General features: G+C 41.0%; 1 protein-coding gene across 1 annotated transcript in view; it reads left to right on the forward strand.

Annotated features, from left to right (window-relative positions):
• The window catches only part of LOC144684976 (uncharacterized), an 84,129-nt gene extending 62,404 nt beyond the window's left edge, over positions 1 to 21,725 (forward strand). Inside the window, exons 13-19 of the mRNA XM_078549455.1 lie at positions 1,838 to 1,964; positions 2,990 to 3,339; positions 5,429 to 5,554; positions 8,749 to 9,406; positions 14,206 to 15,532; positions 18,649 to 18,751; positions 20,882 to 21,725. Of these exons, the coding sequence (XP_078405581.1) occupies positions 1,838 to 1,964; positions 2,990 to 3,339; positions 5,429 to 5,554; positions 8,749 to 9,406; positions 14,206 to 15,532; positions 18,649 to 18,751; positions 20,882 to 20,887 (2,697 nt within the window). The 3' untranslated portion in view covers positions 20,888 to 21,725. The remainder of the gene's footprint in view (positions 1 to 1,837; positions 1,965 to 2,989; positions 3,340 to 5,428; positions 5,555 to 8,748; positions 9,407 to 14,205; positions 15,533 to 18,648; positions 18,752 to 20,881) is intronic.
• Positions 21,726 to 22,153: the final 428 nt, after the last annotated feature.

Below are 22,153 nucleotides of genomic sequence, written 5' to 3' on the forward strand. Positions count from 1 at the left end.
CTTGTATGGCGGAGCAGGCTCAAAGGGCCGAAGGACCTACTCCTATTTTGTATGTTTCTATCACGGATATCAGCCAACACTGCTGCTGTGTTTATTATCCAAATGTCATAAATTGATTTCTTCAGGTAAGTTAGGCATTCCACTCTTTAGTATTCACCTGCTGACAAAAAGTAGAAGGGCTGCTAGGGGTGAAACAAGAGTTTTGGCATCAGTGGCTGTCAGTGTGAACAAATATTTCAGGCTGCCACCCACTGATGAGGGAATGCTTGGTCTTTCGGATGAGATGTTAAATCATGGCATCCCATCTGCTGTCTCAGATAAATGTAAAAGAAACAATGACACTATTTGAAGAACAGGGCATTTCTGCCAGTGTCCTGGTCAACATATAGCCTTCAATCAACAGTTGAAACAGATGCCTTGCTGTGCCCAAATTGACTGCTGCTTTTCCTATGTTACACCAGTGACTATACTTCAACATTTCTTCATTGGCTGCAAAGTGCTTTGGAATGTTCTAGGGCACAAGTTCTTCCTATCTTTGCAAAGAGCACTTTCTTTATTGGTATCATTCACTTGTAGATCTGAGATGGTTCAAATTTTTTTAAAGTATACCGTTAACTGAAAAGTATGCAGGTTTGGCTTTTCAATTAAATAAGAAAACTCAAACATTGGCCTGAATTTTTGCTCCTGGGTTGGGAGTGCAGAGTCAGGACATCAGTAAACCTGACCCGGGAGAAAGTGATGGAAAGGTCAGATTTTCATTCCAGGGTGTTGGGGTTCCTTAGGAGTCAGGCTGGGCAACCCTGGAACGAATGCTGAGGATGCCTGGTGTGGAAGTGGGCTAGGCAGAAGGCCTGCTTCAGTGCGCCGGCACTGTATCAAAGTTTCTAAAAATAAAGCAAAAACATAACACAGCCCCCTACCCCACACCCCTTGCACCCCCTCCACACATTCCCCATGCCCCCATCCATGCCACCTCATGCCCCTACCCACATCCCCACCCCTCATACCATGCCAAGCTATGTCCCTATGCCCACTCCATGTCCCCTCATATCCTTCTATGCCAACTTAATGTAACTCATGCTGACCCACGCCTCAACACCCTGACTGCTAGGCTTCCTAACTTTATTTCACCAGGGAGGAGAAATTCAATGCAATATCTGGCTTTCTTTTATTTTTAAAGTGGTGGAATTTAAATTGGAACCGTGGAATAATTTAGAAATGGCCAATTAGATGCAAGTTTTGTCTTAATATCAATTTTGGAGTGCTTGCGGAGATAACATCAGAACAAACTGCTGAAAAATATCTAAGTAAGATATTGTAATATGTACAGGAAATTCATAGTAACATTACAGAGACCGGTTTCCCCCCTATGCATGTTTAGATCCTGCTTTGCTTTATGTATTGGGCCTAGAGATTTTACATTGTATTTCTAGGAATTTGAATAACTACTAATAATACAGTTTTAATAAATGACAGTTTAATGATTTCTCGCAAAAACTGTAAAATTTTATTCGACTAGTATACGGTCTGACTCCCTTGTAAGTATGTGATCCCTGAGCTCAGTCAAGTTTTTGTGGAAAAACGGCCTTACCTCTAGTCTCCCCTCATTGATTTATATATATAAAGCTATGTAAAATAACATTAATTGGTTAAGCAGTGCCTTACTACCAGTGTAAATTAATGAATGCACATTTTATTTTAATGGAAATATGGTGGCAAGTAATAGTTGGCCAAATTTAGCCTGTTAAAAGCATATATCTCTGACAATGCTCTCTAGCACCATGACACTCACTGCCCTGCAATGCTTATTTCTATTTATTCCTTCTGCTTTCTAAAGGAACCGATGGATCTCTCAACTATTGAAAATAAGCTAACCGAAAAGAAATACTGTAGCAGATGGGACTTTGAATCCGATTTCAGGCTTATGTTTGACAACTGTGAACAATACAATGGGAAAGGAAATGGTTAGTCTGATATTTGATCATCTAAAATGGTTGTATTAAATTCCTAATAACCTGAGAAAATATCTACTCCTACATTCCTTTCCTTTACATCAAGTGCCTCTGAACAAGATTGATGCTGTAATGCTGTGAAACGATGCATGTTAAATCCTGGCGCTGGTCAATACTTAGCCTGATCTTAGCCATTAGTGGAGGAAAAGGTCAGTGACCTACTTCCTTGTGTCCTTGACCAAACATTGCTTGTGGTCTGGGATCCACCACCTTGGCTTCAGAGGTGCAGGGCATGGGGAAATTGTTTTGAGACTGTAAGTACTTCACCAGAGGAGAGACATCCCCTCGGAAGTTAAAAAGAGGTTTCAACTCTAAATTTTCTATATAGCAGTATTATACTTGCTGTGTAGCCCTGATCATTCCCAATGTTTTTCAGGGACATTGGAGACTCGCAGTCTATCCTATATTAGTAGACAGACTGCTGCCATTGTCTCAAAGCGTAAACAACTTGTACCTTCTTCCCAGTAAAACAGTCTGGGGCTCCTTTAATCTCTAACAATTAAACTGTCCGAGCTTGCTGTCAGGCAGATTTCAGAACAGGTTATATGACCCCTTTCATTTTACTCTAAATTAAAGACAGTCCCAAAACATCATAGCCGTATGAACTTCATAATTGTAACAATTATATTACACAGAATGGGACACAGGGAATGCATTGGTTTTGACTTTGCCTAAGGAACAAGATAATGCAAGTATTGAAAGATTGCCTTTCAATATATACAGAAAATTACTTTTTGACCTGGTATAATGAAAAAAATGTACTAGATGGTTATATAAAAAGATTTCTACTTCGGGCTAAAAGCAGAAATGACTAGTCATTCTACATGCTTAAAGTTTTGATAGTGTGACATTGGGTTCTATTAGTGGATGAGGAATTTGACTATTTCAGTTGTACTTTGAAGATTTTGATTTTAAGTGACTCATTTCCAACTTGTAATTTGAAAATCTATTTCCAATCATAATTTTCTTGTATTTAGAGTACACCCTGATGGCCCAAGCTGTGGAGCGATGCTTCAACAAAGCAATGGCCAAGTACTTTCCCAAGGATGAAGTGGACAGCGATGATGATTTCCAAGCTAAAATTATGTGGGAGAAGAAAGACAAGCACAGAAATAAATCCTATTACTTTGCTAAGGATGAAACTGAGATACTGACTGAAGGAACTGATCATTCTCTTGGAATGGAAAAAGTCAATGCTTTTGTGAACAGTCATTCAGCCAGCGATGACCCGCAGATGATTGCTGATCTTAAGAAGAAGGGAGATGTTCAGCAACAGCTTTGCAACAAGCTACCTTTGCCAAGTCAAACGCAAACTATGGAAGAAAAGGCAAGAGCATTTTCTGGCTGATGACTTTTCTTTAGTAATATTATATTGTGCCGCCTTTATCCCACTTATTTCTTCCCTAAGCTGTCCTATTCAGTGAGACTAAACAAGTGGTTCATGTGCTGATCAACAGTACACTTGGTGATTGATTCCTGATGCCTACCGAAATGACCTAACAAGCCTGTCAGTTATGAGGGGAGGGAGGGTGGGGACCTGGGTAGAAATGATGCTGGCCCATCAACCCCATCTTAGGGCAGTTAATGAACAAAGATGGTGGCTTGTCAGCTTTGTCCACATCCCAGTAACAAAGTATACTTACGGAAAAAAAGAGCCAGGTTCCTATATTTCTCTTCCTCCAAAATGCCATTTCATCCACCCAGCTTGAGCGCTGCTTTGTGCAGTGTTAATTTCAGTTTTCCAGCTGGAAGCTGACCAGGCCGACTACTTTGGAAATTAAATTCAAGTGACAGGAAGTACAGGCCTTCATAAAATCATAAAACCCTGCAGCACAGAAGGAAGCCATTTACCCAGTTGTACCCAGGCCAGCAGTTTAAAAAGGACTATCCATTTAGTTCCACTCCCAGCCTTTTCCCCATACGTCTGCAACTTAGTCCTCTTTCAGTATGTGTCCAGTTGCCCTTTGAAAGCTACTATTGGACCTAATTCCACAACACTTTAGATCTTAATCATCTCTGGTTTGATTGAACTGAAGACCTGTACTCAGTTTATTTTGTATGCATTCTTGACACTGGACATATTCTAATGGCTATTGACACTAGGCTAGGATTTTGCTATCATAGTAATGTCAAAACTGTCGGCGTTCGCTGTCCATCACTCCACTGAAAATGACAGCAACTTTGGGACTTCACACGTGTGCAGATATAAATCCAAAAGTTGCTGACAGTAATTCTACACTTCTCCAGAGGGATGGGGATATCTTCTCAATGGAAAACCTATGAATTGAAGAACTTTCACTCTTACACTGTTAGCCTCACTGTAAAAGCCCTTGAAGAAATTGCACCTTGTTGAATGAAGAGTAGCTGGGGTTTAAGTGGTGCATTAATTTCATAATCACTGCTAAACACCCTTGAAGCTGATTTTATATTTGTGGAATGCCAAATTTTGGAAATCCATGCCGCAGGTATCACTAGAGCAGCCTTCTTCATGATCAATGGAGAACGCTGTTGCCTCACCACTGACCACAAAATCCAGTCCATATTTTAAGCAAAGTCATATTGTTGTTGAGCGTTGAATTGCTGACTATTTTCCTACTTGCTTCACCTTTTATTTTCCCCTTCATTCTTTATTCTTTATCACTTAATTGGTACACCTGGGCAGTCTGGACTGTCAGATGTACTTCCACAACCATATTCAGTGTTGCTTTATATTCAGCTGCTGAGTGTGTAGATTCTTTCGCTACTTTTTGTTATAAGTTTTTATCCTCCTTCCTCATCATCCCTCTCCCAAGCCCAGTACCTGGTCTCAGGCTGTGCTTAGTGTTTCAAACAGAATGAGCAAATTAGTATCTGATCACAGCATGGATGTTGCCGTTGACTGACGATGGAACACAGGACTTCCAATTTTTGTCATGGTGCAGTATCAAAAGCATCATTTAATCTTTGAATCATTGCACAAGGCATTGTGAACTGCCATCAGTAAGAATAAACATTAGATGATTGTGCCAACCTAGATTTATGGGGAAAATAATTAACTTCTACTTAGTTTGAACTGTATTTTTTTTAAGTAAAAAGCCAGAATGATTGGAAATGGCACACCCTGGGAAGTTGGATAATGCTAAGGACCAGACAAATGCTAAATCTAATAATTTTGTCACTCAATTCCAAGGCCAATAAAATAAATTGTCTTGGGTGGGGGGGATGGTGGTGCGTGCAAAACCTAAGCTTGTCAATTATTAGATTGTGCTGAAATCACATAGCGGATAAAGTAAAGGCATATTGTGGAAGATTGTCTAATGACTGAACAAAACCGTGAAAGGGAGTGCAGATTTTGCTGTACTTTAGCTTCTGCTCACTTGTGCTTGATTTGATTCTATACCTATATCTAAAAATCACATCTTTTTTTCGACATATAGCAAAATTTAACCAATGGCCCACATCGAAGTTCTGAAGTCATTAATCAGCCTCAGGCTCCTAAGGTACCAGGACAGAATGTTATGGAACCAATACGGAAACGGTTTCAGCAGCAGTATCGGATGCAGGTATCCTGAGGCATATCAATATCTTGGTCACTCTTGGTCTACGGTGGCTTTTTTAAAAATGTACTTATTCTGTAATGTAGCATCTATCCATTTGAAATTTAATAAATATTAAGCTAAGTCAAAACTGCCAACGTGCCACCAAATTGTTTTGTCATCTTGTTGCTATCTTGCGTGAAAGCAAGTAAATGGCGTTATTACAATGCAAGGATATTTTTTAATTGACTATTTAAAATGTATCAAAATGAAAGCACTGGTAAGTGGAATACTGGTATAGGAGACAACATTTTTAGCTGGGTGACAGTGAGTTAGTTGCCTACTATTATTTCACTCTGGGGTTTCATGTTTAGTTTATTTCAGTTTTATTTAGATGAAGCCTCTTCTCTCTGTTGACTGTTGGGGTTGAGAAAATCTCAACCAAGTTTCTCTGTGTCATTAATTTAGCAATAATTAATAATCTCACTTGAGAGGTTGTAATGCAGGCTGTTGTGGTAAATGGAAAGATTCATATCTTCACGGCAAAGGTGCTTTTCTGATGTTGGTATTGAGGCAGAATATTTGGAGTTTAACTTTGAATCTGTTTCCTGCTATAACTAACCTAGAAGATGTAAAGTGTTTCATTCCTGGGAGCTGACATTCCTCGCATTCATGATGATGAGAATGTGAACTTGACAGCAAGCAAGCTATATATATTTTTGCTATAAAGAAGAATCGGGAGCCTGAAAAATAAGGAAATATTGAATTAGTATTGGATCTTGTTATAATCAAGGGCGAGCTCTGTCTTTTTCTCTCACTGAGCTGTATTATTTCAGACTGAGCTCCTGAATAAGGGTGCTTGTGAGGCTGTATTGACCATAACTTGTTCTTGAGCTTTCTGCATTGCAGATCTGAGCTAGCCATTAGTTTAATAATGGCCTGGGATGGGTTTTTTTAAGTAAGCCTTTTGGAGTAATGCAAAGTATATGAATTATAAAGAGGTATTTTAAATACCGCAAATATAATGAAGAGCCGATCCTAAGTAGTCTGAAATCATAAAATATCCAAGGCTGAAATTTTTGAAGGAGTTGGAAGTCTTGCCACTGGGGCCAAAAGCAGGAGGAAACCCCGCTCCGGGGGGCATCGGGACCCTGGAGTGACATTTTGCTGGTGGCGGCCTGCCTCAAAGAGCTGCTGGCCCAATCAGACGGCAGTCTCCTTGTGCAGCAGTGGGCTGCCCTGACATGGTTAAAATGCCCACAGAGGCAAGAGATGGCAATTAACCTCATGGTCGTGCTGTTAAGGTTCTCACTGCTGGTAATATGCCATGATGTCTTCTCCCACCATATTGCCAGTCCGCCTGCCTCCGAAGAGCTGGGGAAAATGTTCAGCCCCAAATGTTTTTGTGGTGATCGATAGTAATATTTACAGTTAACTTTACTTCAAAAGTGCTATTTAATTTAATTGGCATAAAGGAGAACAGTACTGACATGCTTAACAGCATCAAAATGCTTCCCCTTTGGTGTGCCCCAAACTGTGCATGCTTCATGGACTTTCCCACAGAATTAGGATGAGTTGAAGGTTGTCTCTTTAGAACCTAAGAGACAAGTTTTTCATCCAAGCAATGTTCTCCACTGACATTCAGGAGTGGGATGTTCTGCAGTTTTTCCTGTGTTCCTAAATAAAATTTGTTGATGGCTGAAGTAGAAGGTAATACTGGCCCTGATCGTTTGCCTATGCAGAATCACAGAATAGTTACAGCACAAAGGGCAACCATTCGGACCATCGTGTCTGTGCTGGCTCTCCGAAGGATCAGTGCCACACCTGGCCACCTCCCCATAGCCCTGCATATTCTTCCTTTTCAGATAATCCAATTCCCTCTTAAATGCCTCGATTGAACCTACCTGCACCACACTCTCAATCAGTGCATTCCAGATCCCAATCACTCGGTGTGTAGAATAAGTTTTTCCTCATGTCTCCTTTGCTTCTTTTGCCAATTACCTTTAATCTGTGCCCTCTTGTTCTCCATCCCTCCACCAATAGTTTTTCCCTATCTACTCTGTCCAGACCCCTCCTGATTTTGTACACCTGTATAAAATCTCCTCTCGACCTTCTCTTTCTGAGGAAAACATTCCTAACCTCTCTAACCTATCTATTTAACTGAAGTTCATCACCCCTGAAACCATTTCTGTGAATCTTTTCTGCACTGTCTCTGATGCTTTCACATCTTTCCTAAAATGTGGCGCCCAGAATCTAACACACTAATCCAGTTGAGCCCGAATCAGTGTTTTATGCAAGTTTAACGTAACTTCCTTGCATTTGTACTCCATGCCCCATGTTGTATGCAACATCCTGAGAATTACCATTGACCAGAAACCGAACTGGACTAGCCATATAAATACTGTGGATACAAGAGCAGGTCAGAGGCTGGGAATTCTGCAGCGACTAACTCGGCACCTGACTCCCCAAAGCCTATTCATCTACAAGGCACAAGTTCAGGAGTGTGATGGAATATTCTCCACCTGCCTGGGTGAGTGCAGCTCCAACAACACTCAAGAAGCTTGGCACCATCCAGGACAAAGCAGTTTGCTTGATTGGCACCCCATTCAGCAGTCACTCCCTTCACCACCGACGCACTGTGGCTGTAATGTGTACCATCTACAAGATGCACTGCAACGACTCACCAAGGTTCCTTTGACTGCACCTTCCAAACCAGTGTCATCTAGAAGGACAAGGGCAGCAGATGCATGGGAACACCACCACCTGTAAGTTGGAACTATATCGCCATTCCTTCACTGTTGCTGGGTCAAAATCCTGGAACTCCATTCCTAATAGCACTGCAGCACCTACACCACATAGACTGCAGCAGTTTGAGAAGGTGGCTCACCACCACCTTCTCAAGGGCAGATAGGGACGGGCAATTAATGCTGGCCTTGCTAGCAATGCCCATGTCCTGTGAAATAATTTTAAAAATGCTTTGCTAACCACTCTTTCAACCTGTCATACCACTTTCAAAGACTTGTGCACATATACACCCAGGTCCCCCCTGCTCCTGTACCCTTTTTGGAAGGGATTACTCTGTCTGATAGCAACAGAACTGATAAAGAAATCCATGAGACAACCTTTGAACTAGTCTTAACTCCGTAACCTTTGAAGAATTTTGTGCCTTGAAATTAGTTATATTTATTTTCTATTTCATAAACTCTCATTTTCCTTTTTAGCAACAAATGTTGATGAATGGATCAATGACACCTGCTTCAGCTGGATCTAGTTCTGCAAGTTTACAAACAGCCAGTCTTTCATCCAGTGGTCATGGAAATGCACCTCCTCACACTAGCATGCCTACTATTCCCTCTGATGTCCAAGTACCAATACATTCCCCTGTCTCTAGACCAAATAGATCTACTAATCTGAGTCTTCCACAGACTGAGACAGAAATTCCCAGTTCCCATTCATCTACTGCTGTAACAACGGTGCATGGAAACAGAGAAACAGCTGTACTGCCAAATACACAAAGTGGTGATTGTCACGTGACAGATTTAAATCAGACTAACGGACCAGAATGGCCTGGATACTTGTACCATTCCAGTCACCACCCTCAACACAAACTAGCAGAAGGAAAGTCTACTTCTGTGCCACCTCGGGGAGTGTCAGTGGAGCATACAAGTCCTGTTGTGCAGAACCATCTATCAGCAGCAAACAGCTCAACTGGAACTGGAGGTCCTGTTAAAAACGAGACTTTACCCAACACATGTAGAACGTCTGTGAAAAACAGTGAACCATGTCCAAGTCAGCCTCTCATGCAAATTTCAGATTTTAACACGCATAAATCTCCCTGCAGTCCTCTTGATCAAACGTCTCAAAGACCATTTGCTAAAGGTAATATATTTTAGTACCATAGACTGTTGTAAGAATTGACTTTATAACTAAACATTTTGTCTGATTTTTATTTTTTATATCTTCACATTAAAATGTGAAAGTTCTTTGGCTAAATCTGTGCTGCCCTTCATGAAATATAGCAAAGTCATTAGGGTTACAGCGAAATGTAAAAAAATTGAAGCCACGGAGAAGGGGAAAGACTGGCTTCAGTTACATTCTGCCTAATCTCCCACTCTGACCTTTGTTAAATTGGAGAGCAGTTCCTGGGGCAGAATAAATTGCACCGAGAGTCACTCTTGCGGCTTCTTGGTGTTGTTGCAAGTTTCATTACAGCTGAGACTCTATCCAACTTTAGTGGAAAACCCAGCACATCACTCTAAAGTTGAGCTGAGTAGGAGAATGTAACTTCTAATTCTCTTGTTCAGACTTCCCAGTGACTGAAAGATGCAATCTAGCAGGTAATGTAAATTTAGCATTTCTTTAGGACTAATTTGTATGTTTGACAGTTGCAGTACCTAATGAAGACTTGTACGTGATATTTCCTATTTTGAAGCCTGCACGCTCTCCTCGAAAACAGTTCCTTGAAAAAAAGGCTGCCACCTTTAGCTTCTTAAAGCATACCTAGTCACTCTTAAGTTTCATACCTCAACTGCCAAAAATGAAAACTCAGAAAGATCGACCTATGATTTACTAAGGAATTTAAGGATAGCGTTAAATTAAAAGAGGCTTATAATGTTGCAAGAATAGTCATAATCCTGAGGATTGGGAGTGTTTTAGAAACCAGCAAAGGGCCACCAAAAGTTGATGAGGGAAAATATAGAACATGAGAGTAAATTATCCAGAAATATTATGAACAGATTGTAAGAGCTTTTACAAGTGTATATATAATGGAGAATAGCTAACGTAATAACATAAACATTGGTCCCTTAGAGGCAGAGATGTGAGAAATTATGGATGATATGGACAAATTTTTTTGTCTGTCTTCACAATAGAAGTCATTAACTTGCATACCAGAAATAGGGGTAACCAAGGGTCTTATAAAAGTGGGGAACTTAAAGTAATTAATATCAGCAGAGAAAAAGTATTAGAGAAACTTAAGGAGGCTAAAATTCAGTAAATCCCCAGGACCTGATGGCCTACATCTTAGGGCTCTAAAAGAGGTACCTGTCGGGATAGTAGATGCACTAGTTCTAATTTTTCAAAATTCCCTAGATTCTGGAAAGCTCCAAGCAAAATAGGAATTAGCAAATGTAACATTGCTGTTTGAGAAAGGAGGAAGAGAGAAAACAAGGAACTACAGGCCAGTTAGCCTGATGTCAGTAGCTGGGAAAACGTTGGGATTTATAATTAAGGAAGACTTGACAGTGCACTTAGAAAATCACGGTGTGATTAAACAAAGTCAGCATAGTTTTACAGAAGGGAAATTGTGTTTGACAGAAGAGCTTTTTGAGGATATAGCTAGCTGTTATAGTACAGCTGGTAATTTCCTCAAATTGTACAGTTAAGTCAGTTTCAGATACGCTTTAAGTTATTATAATGGGCAGTGCACTGTCTGAAGGATGGTGGAAGCAGATTCAATCAAAAGGGAATTTGATAAATACTAGAAAGGGAAAAAAAATAGAGCTGTGGGATAGAGCAGGGGAGTGGGACTGATTGTCTATAGTAGCTCTTTCAAAGAGCTGGCAGAGGTACGATTGGCCTAGTGGCCTCTTCTCTGCTGTAAGGTTAATTGAAAGCAGGTATACCAGGAAGCATTTCACGCAGTGTTGTATGTAATTTGAACCTTGTCAGTGATATATAAAATTAATATAAAAACAGAATTATCTGGAAAAACTCAGCAGGTCTGGCAGCATCGGCGGAGAAGAAAAAAGTTGACGTTTCGAGTCCTCATGACCCTTCAACAGAACTGAGTAATATTAGGAGAGGGGTGAAATACAAGCTGGCTTAAGGTGGGGGGGGCGGGTGTGTGGTTGTAGGGACAAGCAAGCAGTGATAGGAGCAGATAATCAAAAGATGTCACAGACAAAAGAACAAAGAGGTGTTGAAGGTGGTGATATTATCTAAACGAATGTGCTAATTAAGAATGGATGGCAGGACACACAAGGTACAGCTCTAGTGGGGGTGGGGTGGAAAGACTAACAGGGCATAAAAGGTATAGATTTAAAAATAATGGAAATAGGTGAGAAAAGAAAAATCTATATAAATTATTGGAAAAAACAAAAGGGGGAAGAAATGGAAAGGAGGTGGGGATGGAGGAGGGAGTTCAAAATCTAAAGTTGTTGAATTCAATATTCAGTCCGGAAGACTGTAAAGTGCCTAGTCGGAAGATGAGGTGCTGTTCCTCCAGTTTGTGTTGGGCTTCACTGGAACAATGCAGTAAGCCAAGGACAGACATGTGGGCAAGAGAGCAGGGTGGAGTGTTAAAATGGCAAGCGACAGGGAGGTTTGGGTCTTTCTTGCGGACAGACCGCAGGTGTTCTGCAAAGCGGCCGCTCAGTTTGCGTTTGGTCTCTCCGATGTAGAGGAGACTGCGTTGGGAGCAACAAATGCAGTAGACTAAGTTGGGGGAAATGCAAGTGAAAGGCTGCTTCACTTGGAAGGAGTGTTTGGGCCCTTGGACGGTGAGGAGAGAGGAAGTGAAGGGGCAGGTGTTGCATCTTTTGCGTTTGCATGGGGAGGTGCCGTAGGTGGGGGTTGAGGAGTAGGGGGTGATGGAGGAGTGGACCAGGGTGTCCCGGAGGGAACGATCCCTACGGAATGCCGCCAGGGGGGTGAAGGGAAGATGTGTTTGGTGGTGGCATCATGCTGGAGTTGCGGAAATGGCGGAGGACGATCCTTTGAATGCGGAGGCTGGTGGGGTGATAAGTGAGGACAAGGGGGGACCCTATCATGTTTCTGGGAGGGAGGAGAAGGCGTGAGGGCGGATGCACGGGAGATGGGCCGGACACGGTTGAGGGCCCTGTCAACCACCGTGGGTGGAAAACCTCGGTTAAGGAAGAAGGAGGACATATCAGAGGAACTGTTTTTGAAGGTAGCATCATCAGAACAGATGCGACGGAGGCGAAGGAACTGAGAGAATGGGATGGAGTCCTTTCAGGAAGCGGGGTGTGAGGAGCTGTAGTCGAGGTAGCTGTGTGAGTCGGTAGGCTTGTAATGGATATTAGTGGACAGTCTATCACCAGAAATTGAGACAGAGAGGTCAAGGAAGGGAAGGGAAGAGATGGACCATGTGAAAATGATGGAGGGGTGGAGATTGGAAGCAAAATTAATAAATTTTTCCAGGTCCCGACGAAAGCATGAAGCAGCACCGAAGTTATCTCTGTAAAATTAATATGTCTGCTCCGAAGAAACAGATATTGTACCAAATGCCTTACTTGGGCTAGAGTTTATGATCCCCACTGGTGGCTTTGAAGGCGGCCGGTGGAGGGGAGTGGAGTGGTGCTTGTAAAATCCATCCTTTCCATAGCCTACCTGCCTATCACTGACCAGTATGAAATGTTATGGGGGTGGTGGATGCATCGTGCACCTTGCCTGCCCTTGGGCCTATTGAGGCCCTTAAGAGACCAATTAATGGTGCTTCTGTCGTTATTTTACCGAGGGCAGGAGGAGGCTCATGCAATGGGGTAGCCCAGCAGCTTTAGTTGCGTGGGCTGGTGTCAGGCAAGTAGGGGGGAGACCTCCTCTCTGTGTCCACATGTCCATAAGATCCCCACTCCTAACCCTATAATCACATTTTCCCCTTTACCCTCCACCCCCAGCCTGTCAAACCCAGCCTCCATCCCCTTCACTGGGGCATGCCAGCCTGACCCCAGCGAAATCCCCCTCACCTACCCTCGTGTCCGGCTCCAGTGACAATCTCAATTGGTGAATGCCTGTCAATCCCAGCAGTGACCACTGCTCCTGCCTGGCACTGCTGAGATTAAATCCCATATCCAGCCTATTAATAGCCTTTTGGCCATTAAATGACAGGATTCTGCCTGTGGGCAGGCTCCCCACTGACTTTTTAGGTGGGGACTACAGCACCCCTTTAAGACCTAGCCCTCAAGTGTTTAAAAATTACACATCTGACCTGGAGGTTGTGAACCTCCATATATGTATCTCATTTTCCCATGAACCATGAGCACTGTTTAAAGAGTGTGATTTTCAGGATTAGAAAACTTAAAACATAATTTATAAATACAGCATAGTCTGGGATCTGTAGTGAATCTCAACAGAACATTTTTGCAAACTCTTCGTACATCGCACTATAGCACCCTCGCCTTTGAATCAGAAGGTTGTGGGTTCATGTCCCACTCCCGGAAACCAAGAACTGTGAATGTACTCGAAAGAGTTACATGTGATCTGTTGATAACTCGAAAGAGTTACTAGACCACCTAGAAATTCCCAGTGTTTCTTGAGGTGTCAGCTGTGGCTCAGTTCATAGCACCCTCGCCTTTGAATCAGAGGGTTGTGGGTTCATGTCCCACTCCCGGAAACCAAGAACTGTGATTGTACTCGAAAAGAGTTGCAATCTGTGACTGTTGGTAACTCGAAAGAGTTTCAAGGGTTACAATTACAGAAGAAAGGTAGTCTACTTTTATTAGAGGTCGGATACATTCCAGCTGGGTGTAAATTAAATGTTATGAATTTATACACCACGATTTTGTTTTGGTTCAGCTGTTCGAACAAGTTTAAATTTTGCATTCCTAGCAACATCTTTTTCTTCCTTGGCTGCAATCATCTATTCAATTGTTTATTTGACTTCCTTGATTTAGCAAGATAAACCCTGTACTAATTCTTTTGTGTTTAAATCTCTACAGGTGCATCTCTAGAGCAAGCTGCTTACAGCAAATTGTTTTCTACGGATCAGCATCATTTGGTGAGCAAGGAGCCTGCTTCTAATAAAGTAACCCCTCTAAGTACCTCAGCAGCTGCTAATCTACTTCATCAAGACACTACAGGAAAAAGTGCAGAATCAGAGAGATTTGGTGGGAATGTAGAACTTAAAGAACAGAAATTATTTCACAGCAATGCAGTTGGAGAAAAAGACTCAGAAGATTGCAGATTAAGGGAGGGGCAGAATTTGGTGCTGTCAAATAGTTTAACCATCGGTGAAAAGCATAGCATGAAAGATCCCAAATCAGTGGAAAATCTGAGACTAAAATTAGCAAACAGTGCAGAAGCTCATTCAGATTTTCCTAATGGTAGTGGTGAAACTGTTGGTGGCATTCAACAGAGGAACCCTGCTGTACTTGTCGCTCGCCCTGACACAAGGCATCAGTTTGGGCCAGTGTCGGCTTACATGCACTATCTGGGATGTAATCCCGAGAACCTGGCATCAGCTCATTCATTTGTCCAGCACCCCCCTCATCTTATGGTAGCTCATCCGATGCAGGGGCAGGCTTCTCATTTTTACCAGCGTCCGACGGAGCAGCAAATCTCCTCTCGCATGAACAATCTTGGCTATCATCCGCAGCAGTCAATTCAGTCCGCTGTAATGTCTGATCGGGGTTACCTTACTGGGCAACCTGGTTTGTATAGCCAATCACCGCTCATGTTCTTAAGAGAGGGCACCGGGCAATTGCAGGCAAATCTGAGGGAAAGAACTGATATGTATTCTGAGCAACGAATACCGGAAAGAGATGAATGCAAACCTTTACATGAAGCTTCAATAAAGAAGCAGAAAAGTGAGGTATCAGAGAGAAGAGTAGCGGCTTCCAAGATAGAAAGCAATGGTGAAAGAGCTAGTAAACTTGGCAGAGAGCAAGACTATTTAGATCTTGATGGCCAAACTTCAACTAAAAGGCAAAAGGTTATTCATCCAGTTTCTGCAGCTTATAATACTAGTCAAATGACCAGTGGAATTTATTCACATCAAATTCCACACCCTGCACTTTATGCTAATGCTCCATCCCAGAATGTACAGAGACTGCCTTATGGCCAGCCATACAATCCACAACTACTGCGTGTACGTTCAGTGATAACTTCAACTTCCAACCACATGATACCCCATCAAGTGATGAATCACGGTCCTTTTGGAATGCAATTGTTTAGCCATTCAAATGTGAAACCCAGCCCATACCCTGGAACTGTAATTGTACAGAGACCACAGTTCGATACAAGTGGGGATCTCTACATGGTAAGAAAGTAAGTATAATTTATGATTCCTTTCAGCCATAATATGGAGCATTATTAAAATTGGAATGGAGTACCTTTGCAACTATACTGAGCTGTGGTTACACCACACTTAGAATACTGTGAGCAGTCCTGCGCACCAAAACTTAGGAAGGGTATATTGGCCTTGGAGAGGGTGCAATTTACGTTTACCAGAATGATATCTAGACTCAAGGGTTAAATTACGAGGCGAGATTACATAAACTAGGGGTGTAGTCCTTGGAATTTAAATGGTTGTGTGGTGATTTGATCAAAGCTTTAAGATGTTAAGGGGAACAATAGAGAAACTATTTCTGCTGGTTGGAGAGTCTAGGGAGCAGACTGAAAGTTAGGGCCAGAAGTGAAATTAGGCAACACTTCTACACGTAACGGGTGGTAATGCTAGATCAATTATTACTTTTAAATATGAGAATAATAGATTTTTGTTAACCAAAGGTATTAAGGAATATTGGGCAAGGTTAGATTGCAGATTAGCCTTGATCTCATTAAATGGCAGAGCAAGCTCAGGCAGCTAAATGGCCCACTCCCATTCTTATGTTCCTCAGAGTAATTTCTTGAAAATAAATGTTTTGTTGATAATTGTATTTGTTAGAAATTGCTTCATTTTGCTGACTCATAGTTAAGGATGTCACGCAAAGACCTGCAAAGATCAGTTGATTTAATCTTGCTGATATATCACCATGGCAACAAACTTGATGTGCTTTTATCATTGTGCTGCACTTGATTTCTTGTGTACTTTGTTGCTGTGACCTAATTTTCCATAAGGTGATTTAACTCCACCCAGATGTATCCACATTCATGCAATATAAAGCTTGCCACAGGAATGGCACTATCCTATACAATGGAATTATGAGATACCTTGTTCCCTTCACTGGGTAGATAAAGAGGGAATAGTATTTAAGAAAATAATAGAACTAGTTATTTTTTAACTCTCCAGAAGCTTTGGTTGTCAGTTCAGACATCTGTCCCTTTGGTGATGGTGTGTTACAGATCACTCTGAGTTAGAGTTGCTGTGGCAACATGCATTTTTACATGAATGTTTTAATCTGTAGCTATGAATAATGATAGTGATGGTTGAGGCTCCAACTTTCTTTCCATCACATGGCTGATCAGGAGTCTCTCCAGCCCTTACCCACCTGCCTTTGGCATGTGTTTGAAGGATTTACAGGTTGATAACCTGCAGCCTCCTTGGCCATCAAGTCCTGGGGTGGGACTCGAACTCCAAGCTTCTGGCTCAGAGGCAGGGATGCTACCCACTGTGCCACAAAACCTCCATACTTGCCTTTTTAGGTACTTGCTACGTTATGGGCCATTTCTGTCAATTGAATTAGTCTTGAGGTTTTTCTAATATTCAGCAATTCACTAAGAGACATCGAGGACTGATGAGGTGCCTTGCCCCTCAGATGTTCTGACTCTCCATATAAGCAACACCTGATTGCTATCTCCAGATGATGGTCAATGCTGGGGACCAATGTCCTACATTGTATGATTTCATGTATGGTGTTGCAGGCTAACATGCAAAAAAAGTTAACATTAACAAATGTACCATTTAAACTTCAGTCTATAGAGTTGAGTAAGTATTCACATCCGGTTTTACTATGTTGAGCTGAATGAGCCAACTTCACCAGTAATGCAGTAAGAATAAGGGAAAGGAGATGAGTTCATCCAGCTCTTCAACCATAACCTGGCTCCTCAACTTATGCTCCAGAAATATCACTACTCTGGAAATAGAGAATCTTACTTGGTCCACTGTTAATTCTAAGTTCTTTGCTGAAAAGAGCATTTTAATTATCCTTAGCTTGAATTGAGTAATTTTAATAAACCAGCCAGGTGGTTTGTTTTGCATCATTTCAATTTGAATTAATGGATAATTCAGGTTAAGAGGAATAGATTTGTATTGCCATATACAGAGCCCTGTGCAAACACAGTGGAATTTTTTTGATACGGAAATTTCCCAGACTACAGTTTGGACATGTACAGAGTAATTAATGTGCTTCATGTGTGGCCAAGTATTTCTCATGCTTTATCAGATACAAAATAGAAATGTCACATTTCACTGCAGTGTTACCTCTCCCATTTGCTCCCTGTGCCTATGACTCAGACAGTCTTTTATAAGGACTGACATGTAAGACCATGTATTATTCTGCTAATAGGCAGCAGTGTGTAACCTTGCTTGTTCCTTTAAGGCAAGTTCTGATATAGCATCCTGATGTTACAGAGGATGGATGGTTATGGGGATATCCTTGTTATAAGGCATTTTCTATTGTAGGGAAGTTTATCGATAGGAATGATTGGCTTTTGCTCTCATTTTAATTTTTATTATTTTCTGTGACCCTAAATTTGGCAATTACAGATACTGCTAAATGTAATATATACACTAGCTTTGCTTTAAATTTAATTTTTTTATTCTTTCATGGGATGTGGGTGTCGCTGGCTAGGCCAGCATTTATTGTCTAACCCTGATTGCCCTTGAGAAGGTGGTGGTGAGCTGCCTGCTTGAACTGCTGCACCTTGAACAGGTGGTATAGGTACTTTTATGGAAGGAGTTCCAGGATCTTGACCCAGCGACAGTGAAGGAATGGCAATAAAGTTCCATGTCATGATGGTGTGTGGAGGGCAACTTGCAGCTGGTGGTGTTCCCATGTATCTGTTGCCCTTGTCCTTCTGGGTGGTAAGGAGAAAGGTTAGCAGAGAGAGAGAAATTTCACAACAATCCTCCGAAATGGTGTGCTTTTGATAAATTCATTAAGATTTGAGATTAAATATTAATATTCACTGGTTTGAATGGTTATATTTATGAATATTTATATTCACCAAAAAAACATCAAATTACACCTAAAAATATTGAAATTGTAGGGCAGGAGGAGTTCATTTTGTCATAGCACCTGTGTGATGCTAGTTCTTCAGATGGAGTGATTTATTCTAATCCCACGTGCCTATCCTTTTCTCCATATCTGTTCCAAACACAACCAAAGTATTGCTGAAGGTGAAAACATAAAGAAAGTTGTCTGCATAGTTTGTCATTCTAATGCTGTCTGTAAAGAAATTGAAATTACATTTGAAACAAAGATATTCTACTATTTGTTTAGCCTGCTGCCTGAAAATCCAGTTCTCAAACAGATGGGGAGAAAGGATCCTGATGCAATGCCACAGCCTCAAGATAAAGCAGCGCCCACTCCTTGTATGAACCAGGTGTGTTTCAGATATTTCTTGCAGATAAACCTTGTCAGAATCATTTGTTCTGAAACGTTTTGTGTGACAACACACAAACAGATAATTCAACCATCCAGCCTGCACCAGCGTTTCTCTCCCTGATAGACAAAACTTTAATCCCATATCAGCTTGACCAAGTGAGAGCACTCACTTCTCAGTCAGAAGGTTGTGAGTTCAAGCCCCACTACCAGAGTTGACCATATAATCAAGACTGAAGTTTAGTGGAAGACTCTAGGAGTTTTGCATTGCCGGAGGTGCTCTCTTCTGGATGAGACATTAGACCATGATCCTGTCCATAGGCTGGAGGGAAGAGATCCCATGGTAGTATTTTAAGCAGAATGGTGAAGTTTTGCTGGTATCTGGGAAACATTCTCTCAGTCCACACCATCAAGATAGATTAACATTCATGCCTACACTGGCTGCCTCTTTTGCTGTAGTATACGCACGATATTTCAAAATAAATGTTCATTACTTCAATAGTAATTCATGAGCTATGAAAAATTTTGGGCGATCCCATTCATATGAAAGACACTAAAAATGCAAGTTAATTATTTCTTTCTCACTTTCAATTTGGATGAATGAACAATATATCACAATGTAGCACACAGCAAGCACATGAAGTCCTGTTATCTCACAACTGCTAGATCTGTTACTTCAATTTCTACATAATGTAGCACTATGTGCTCGACTACCAATGTATGAGCCAATGAGTTTGTACCTGAGCTTTCCTCGCCCGTGACACTGTGATCTGGTCCTTATTGCTGCAGGGAACTTGAGGGGAGAGAAAAGAATTGGAGAGTCTCCTAACCCTCAATTTTTAAAATTCAATCACAGGATGTGGGCCTCGCTGGCTGGGCCAGCATTTATTGCCCATCCCTAGTTGCTCTTGAGAAGGTGGTGGTGAGCTACCTCTTGAACCGCTACAGTCCATGTGGTGTAAGTACACTGTCAGTGCTGTTAGGAAGGGAGTTCCAGGATTTTGACCCAGTGACAGTGAAGGAATGGCGATATATTTCCAAGTCAGGATGGTGTGTGGCTTGGAGGGAAACCTGCAGGTGGTGGTGTTCCCATCTGTTTGCTATCCTTGTCCTTCACTTGCATCGACCAATTAACAGCAGCGGGTATTGATGGGGCAAATGGTGGAGACCATGTGGAGACACAGTCATGGATATACCATATAGACCCGTAGATGGGGGTGAAAAAACCTGTAAGCAACCAGGAATTGCAATTTCAACTAGCATATTTAACTTTAAATATCTTGAAGATTATTTAAACAATTGCTCGACTAACCTGCTATGAATTTTAATGTCAATTATAATGTTGAAAGGGTGAGGTGGAACCATGGAACCCATGGAATACTTGTCAGGTTGCAACAAATCTTTTACAGTAACCAGAATTAGGAGCGTTTATCAGTACCCATCTCTTCATTTTTCTGATTGCAGCTAGCCTGTTTTCAGGTTTCTGCCTTTGTCACTCTTGCCCCCGTGCATTTGGAGGGACACAAGATTACGATGACTTTATTGATTTCTCATCTTTGCGCAGAAATGTTTAGCCTTCAGTCAGCTTCATCCCTGTTGCTGCACTAATTAAACAGACAATGATACTGAATCTCATAAGTTGGTGTTACACTGAGCTATAAAAGTTTAGATCTCTACCAACATAGTTGCTTTTTCAAAAATTTTCACTGCTCAGCAGCGTTTCCTGGTGCCCCAAAATCTGCAACTATTTACTCTTGAGCTACAACAAGAGTATTGTATAACGTGTCATGTAACATTAAGTGACATCCCCATTGTTTTCAAACTGTCATATAAAGTTTAGGTTGCAGCACACCTACTGATGCAATGCTTTTAGAATCTTGAGCCCATTCACTGATTTAATAGGTATTTCAGCCAAACTTTCTACCCAGGTAGTTTAATAAAAGTAGATGCGTAATATAAAAAAGTAAGCATCTGAGTAAAGAAATTTTGACACTGAAATGTTCTGATCATTCTGGTACTATTCAATGTCATTCACATGATTAAACTATTTTACAATAATTTTTGTCTGTATTATTTACAAATATCTAACATTCATGAAATGTGATTTTTTTTTTATTCCCTCTCCCCACAGCCCTGAACAAAAACCTTGGCATAGCAAGTGGATGTGGCTCAGGAAACTCATTTTAAGCACTGAAAATACTGTTGTAGTATTACAGCTGATTAACTGTGAATTGTAGTCAAGGACCATTTCTCTAGTGGGAGCTTAAACTCAGGTTTATATAGTGTGAATAGAGAATTTTCAATAATAAGAATTTGAAATAAAGTTAACAGTTTGTTACACATTTATTTTGACCTAAAAATGTTTTGTAAATTGCCTTAAAGAGACTATGTAAATTATATATAGAGGTTGCATCACCTTGCTTGCAAATTTTGGAAAATCATAAGAGGAAAAAAATAACCAGAACTTTTAATTTATTAATTGTATATGCTGTTCATTCTGACAATTAAAGGTGTGGTTGCCACTGGAAAGTAAAATGAGGATAAAAGTGTGCTTAAGCACACTGTGACATTGGCAAACTGCTGCTAAACTGTGACATTAGGTTTTTTTCTTGTGTTTACTTTTTAGTGTACGGATTCAAAAAAGGTTTACAATTAGTGTTGTACTCACTGTACTTTATTACCTTGTCTGCTGTGAAGCTGCATTTGGAATGCTTTTTGCAGAGAAGACCTTTTTAAAAGGTGGCCTTTCATCCTCAATTTGCCTAGCTAGGAATATTAATGGATTGTAGAGGTATATGAATTCTATTTTGTTATTTATGTATTAAATGTTCAAAAAAATCTGAGGAGTACATACAGCTAATGTCAAAACTGATGTTTTGTAAACTTTAGTGTAGAATACTGCTGTCTGTCTCTGTACCAGCTGCACTGTTTAAATGGCTCTTCTCAGGAATAAATAAAACTATTTGTGTATTCCACCTGTTATACATGGCTTTTTAAAAAACTGCATTATTCACTATAAATAACTGAGGTACGATGAGATTTATAAGGGAAATATTCTACTTGGTGTATAAAAAGACACTCAGTTTATAATAAGGCAATGACTGGGCATTACTGTGGACCCACAGGGCCTTGGACTCAGCAGGCTACATATCAGGAAAGTGCATCTGTTTTGCCCACAATTTTCTGACCAGTGTGTGGAAATTAGCAAGCACCATGCACTTCATTTCCACTAAGTAGCATTGCTGCACTTGAGACACTGCCCATGGCAGAAAATTCCGTCCAATATCTAATATTGGTATTTTGTGGCTGTTTTAAAACCTCTGCATACTTTGGACAAGAGCACATCTGCATCCCATGTAGAAGAGTAAATCACATGAGCCAGTTTTTCCATCCCATCCCATCC

Source organism: Cetorhinus maximus, chromosome 9 (assembly GCF_964194155.1).
Source record: "Cetorhinus maximus chromosome 9, sCetMax3.hap1.1, whole genome shotgun sequence".
In the NCBI taxonomy this organism is placed as follows: Eukaryota; Metazoa; Chordata; class Chondrichthyes; order Lamniformes; family Cetorhinidae; genus Cetorhinus; species Cetorhinus maximus.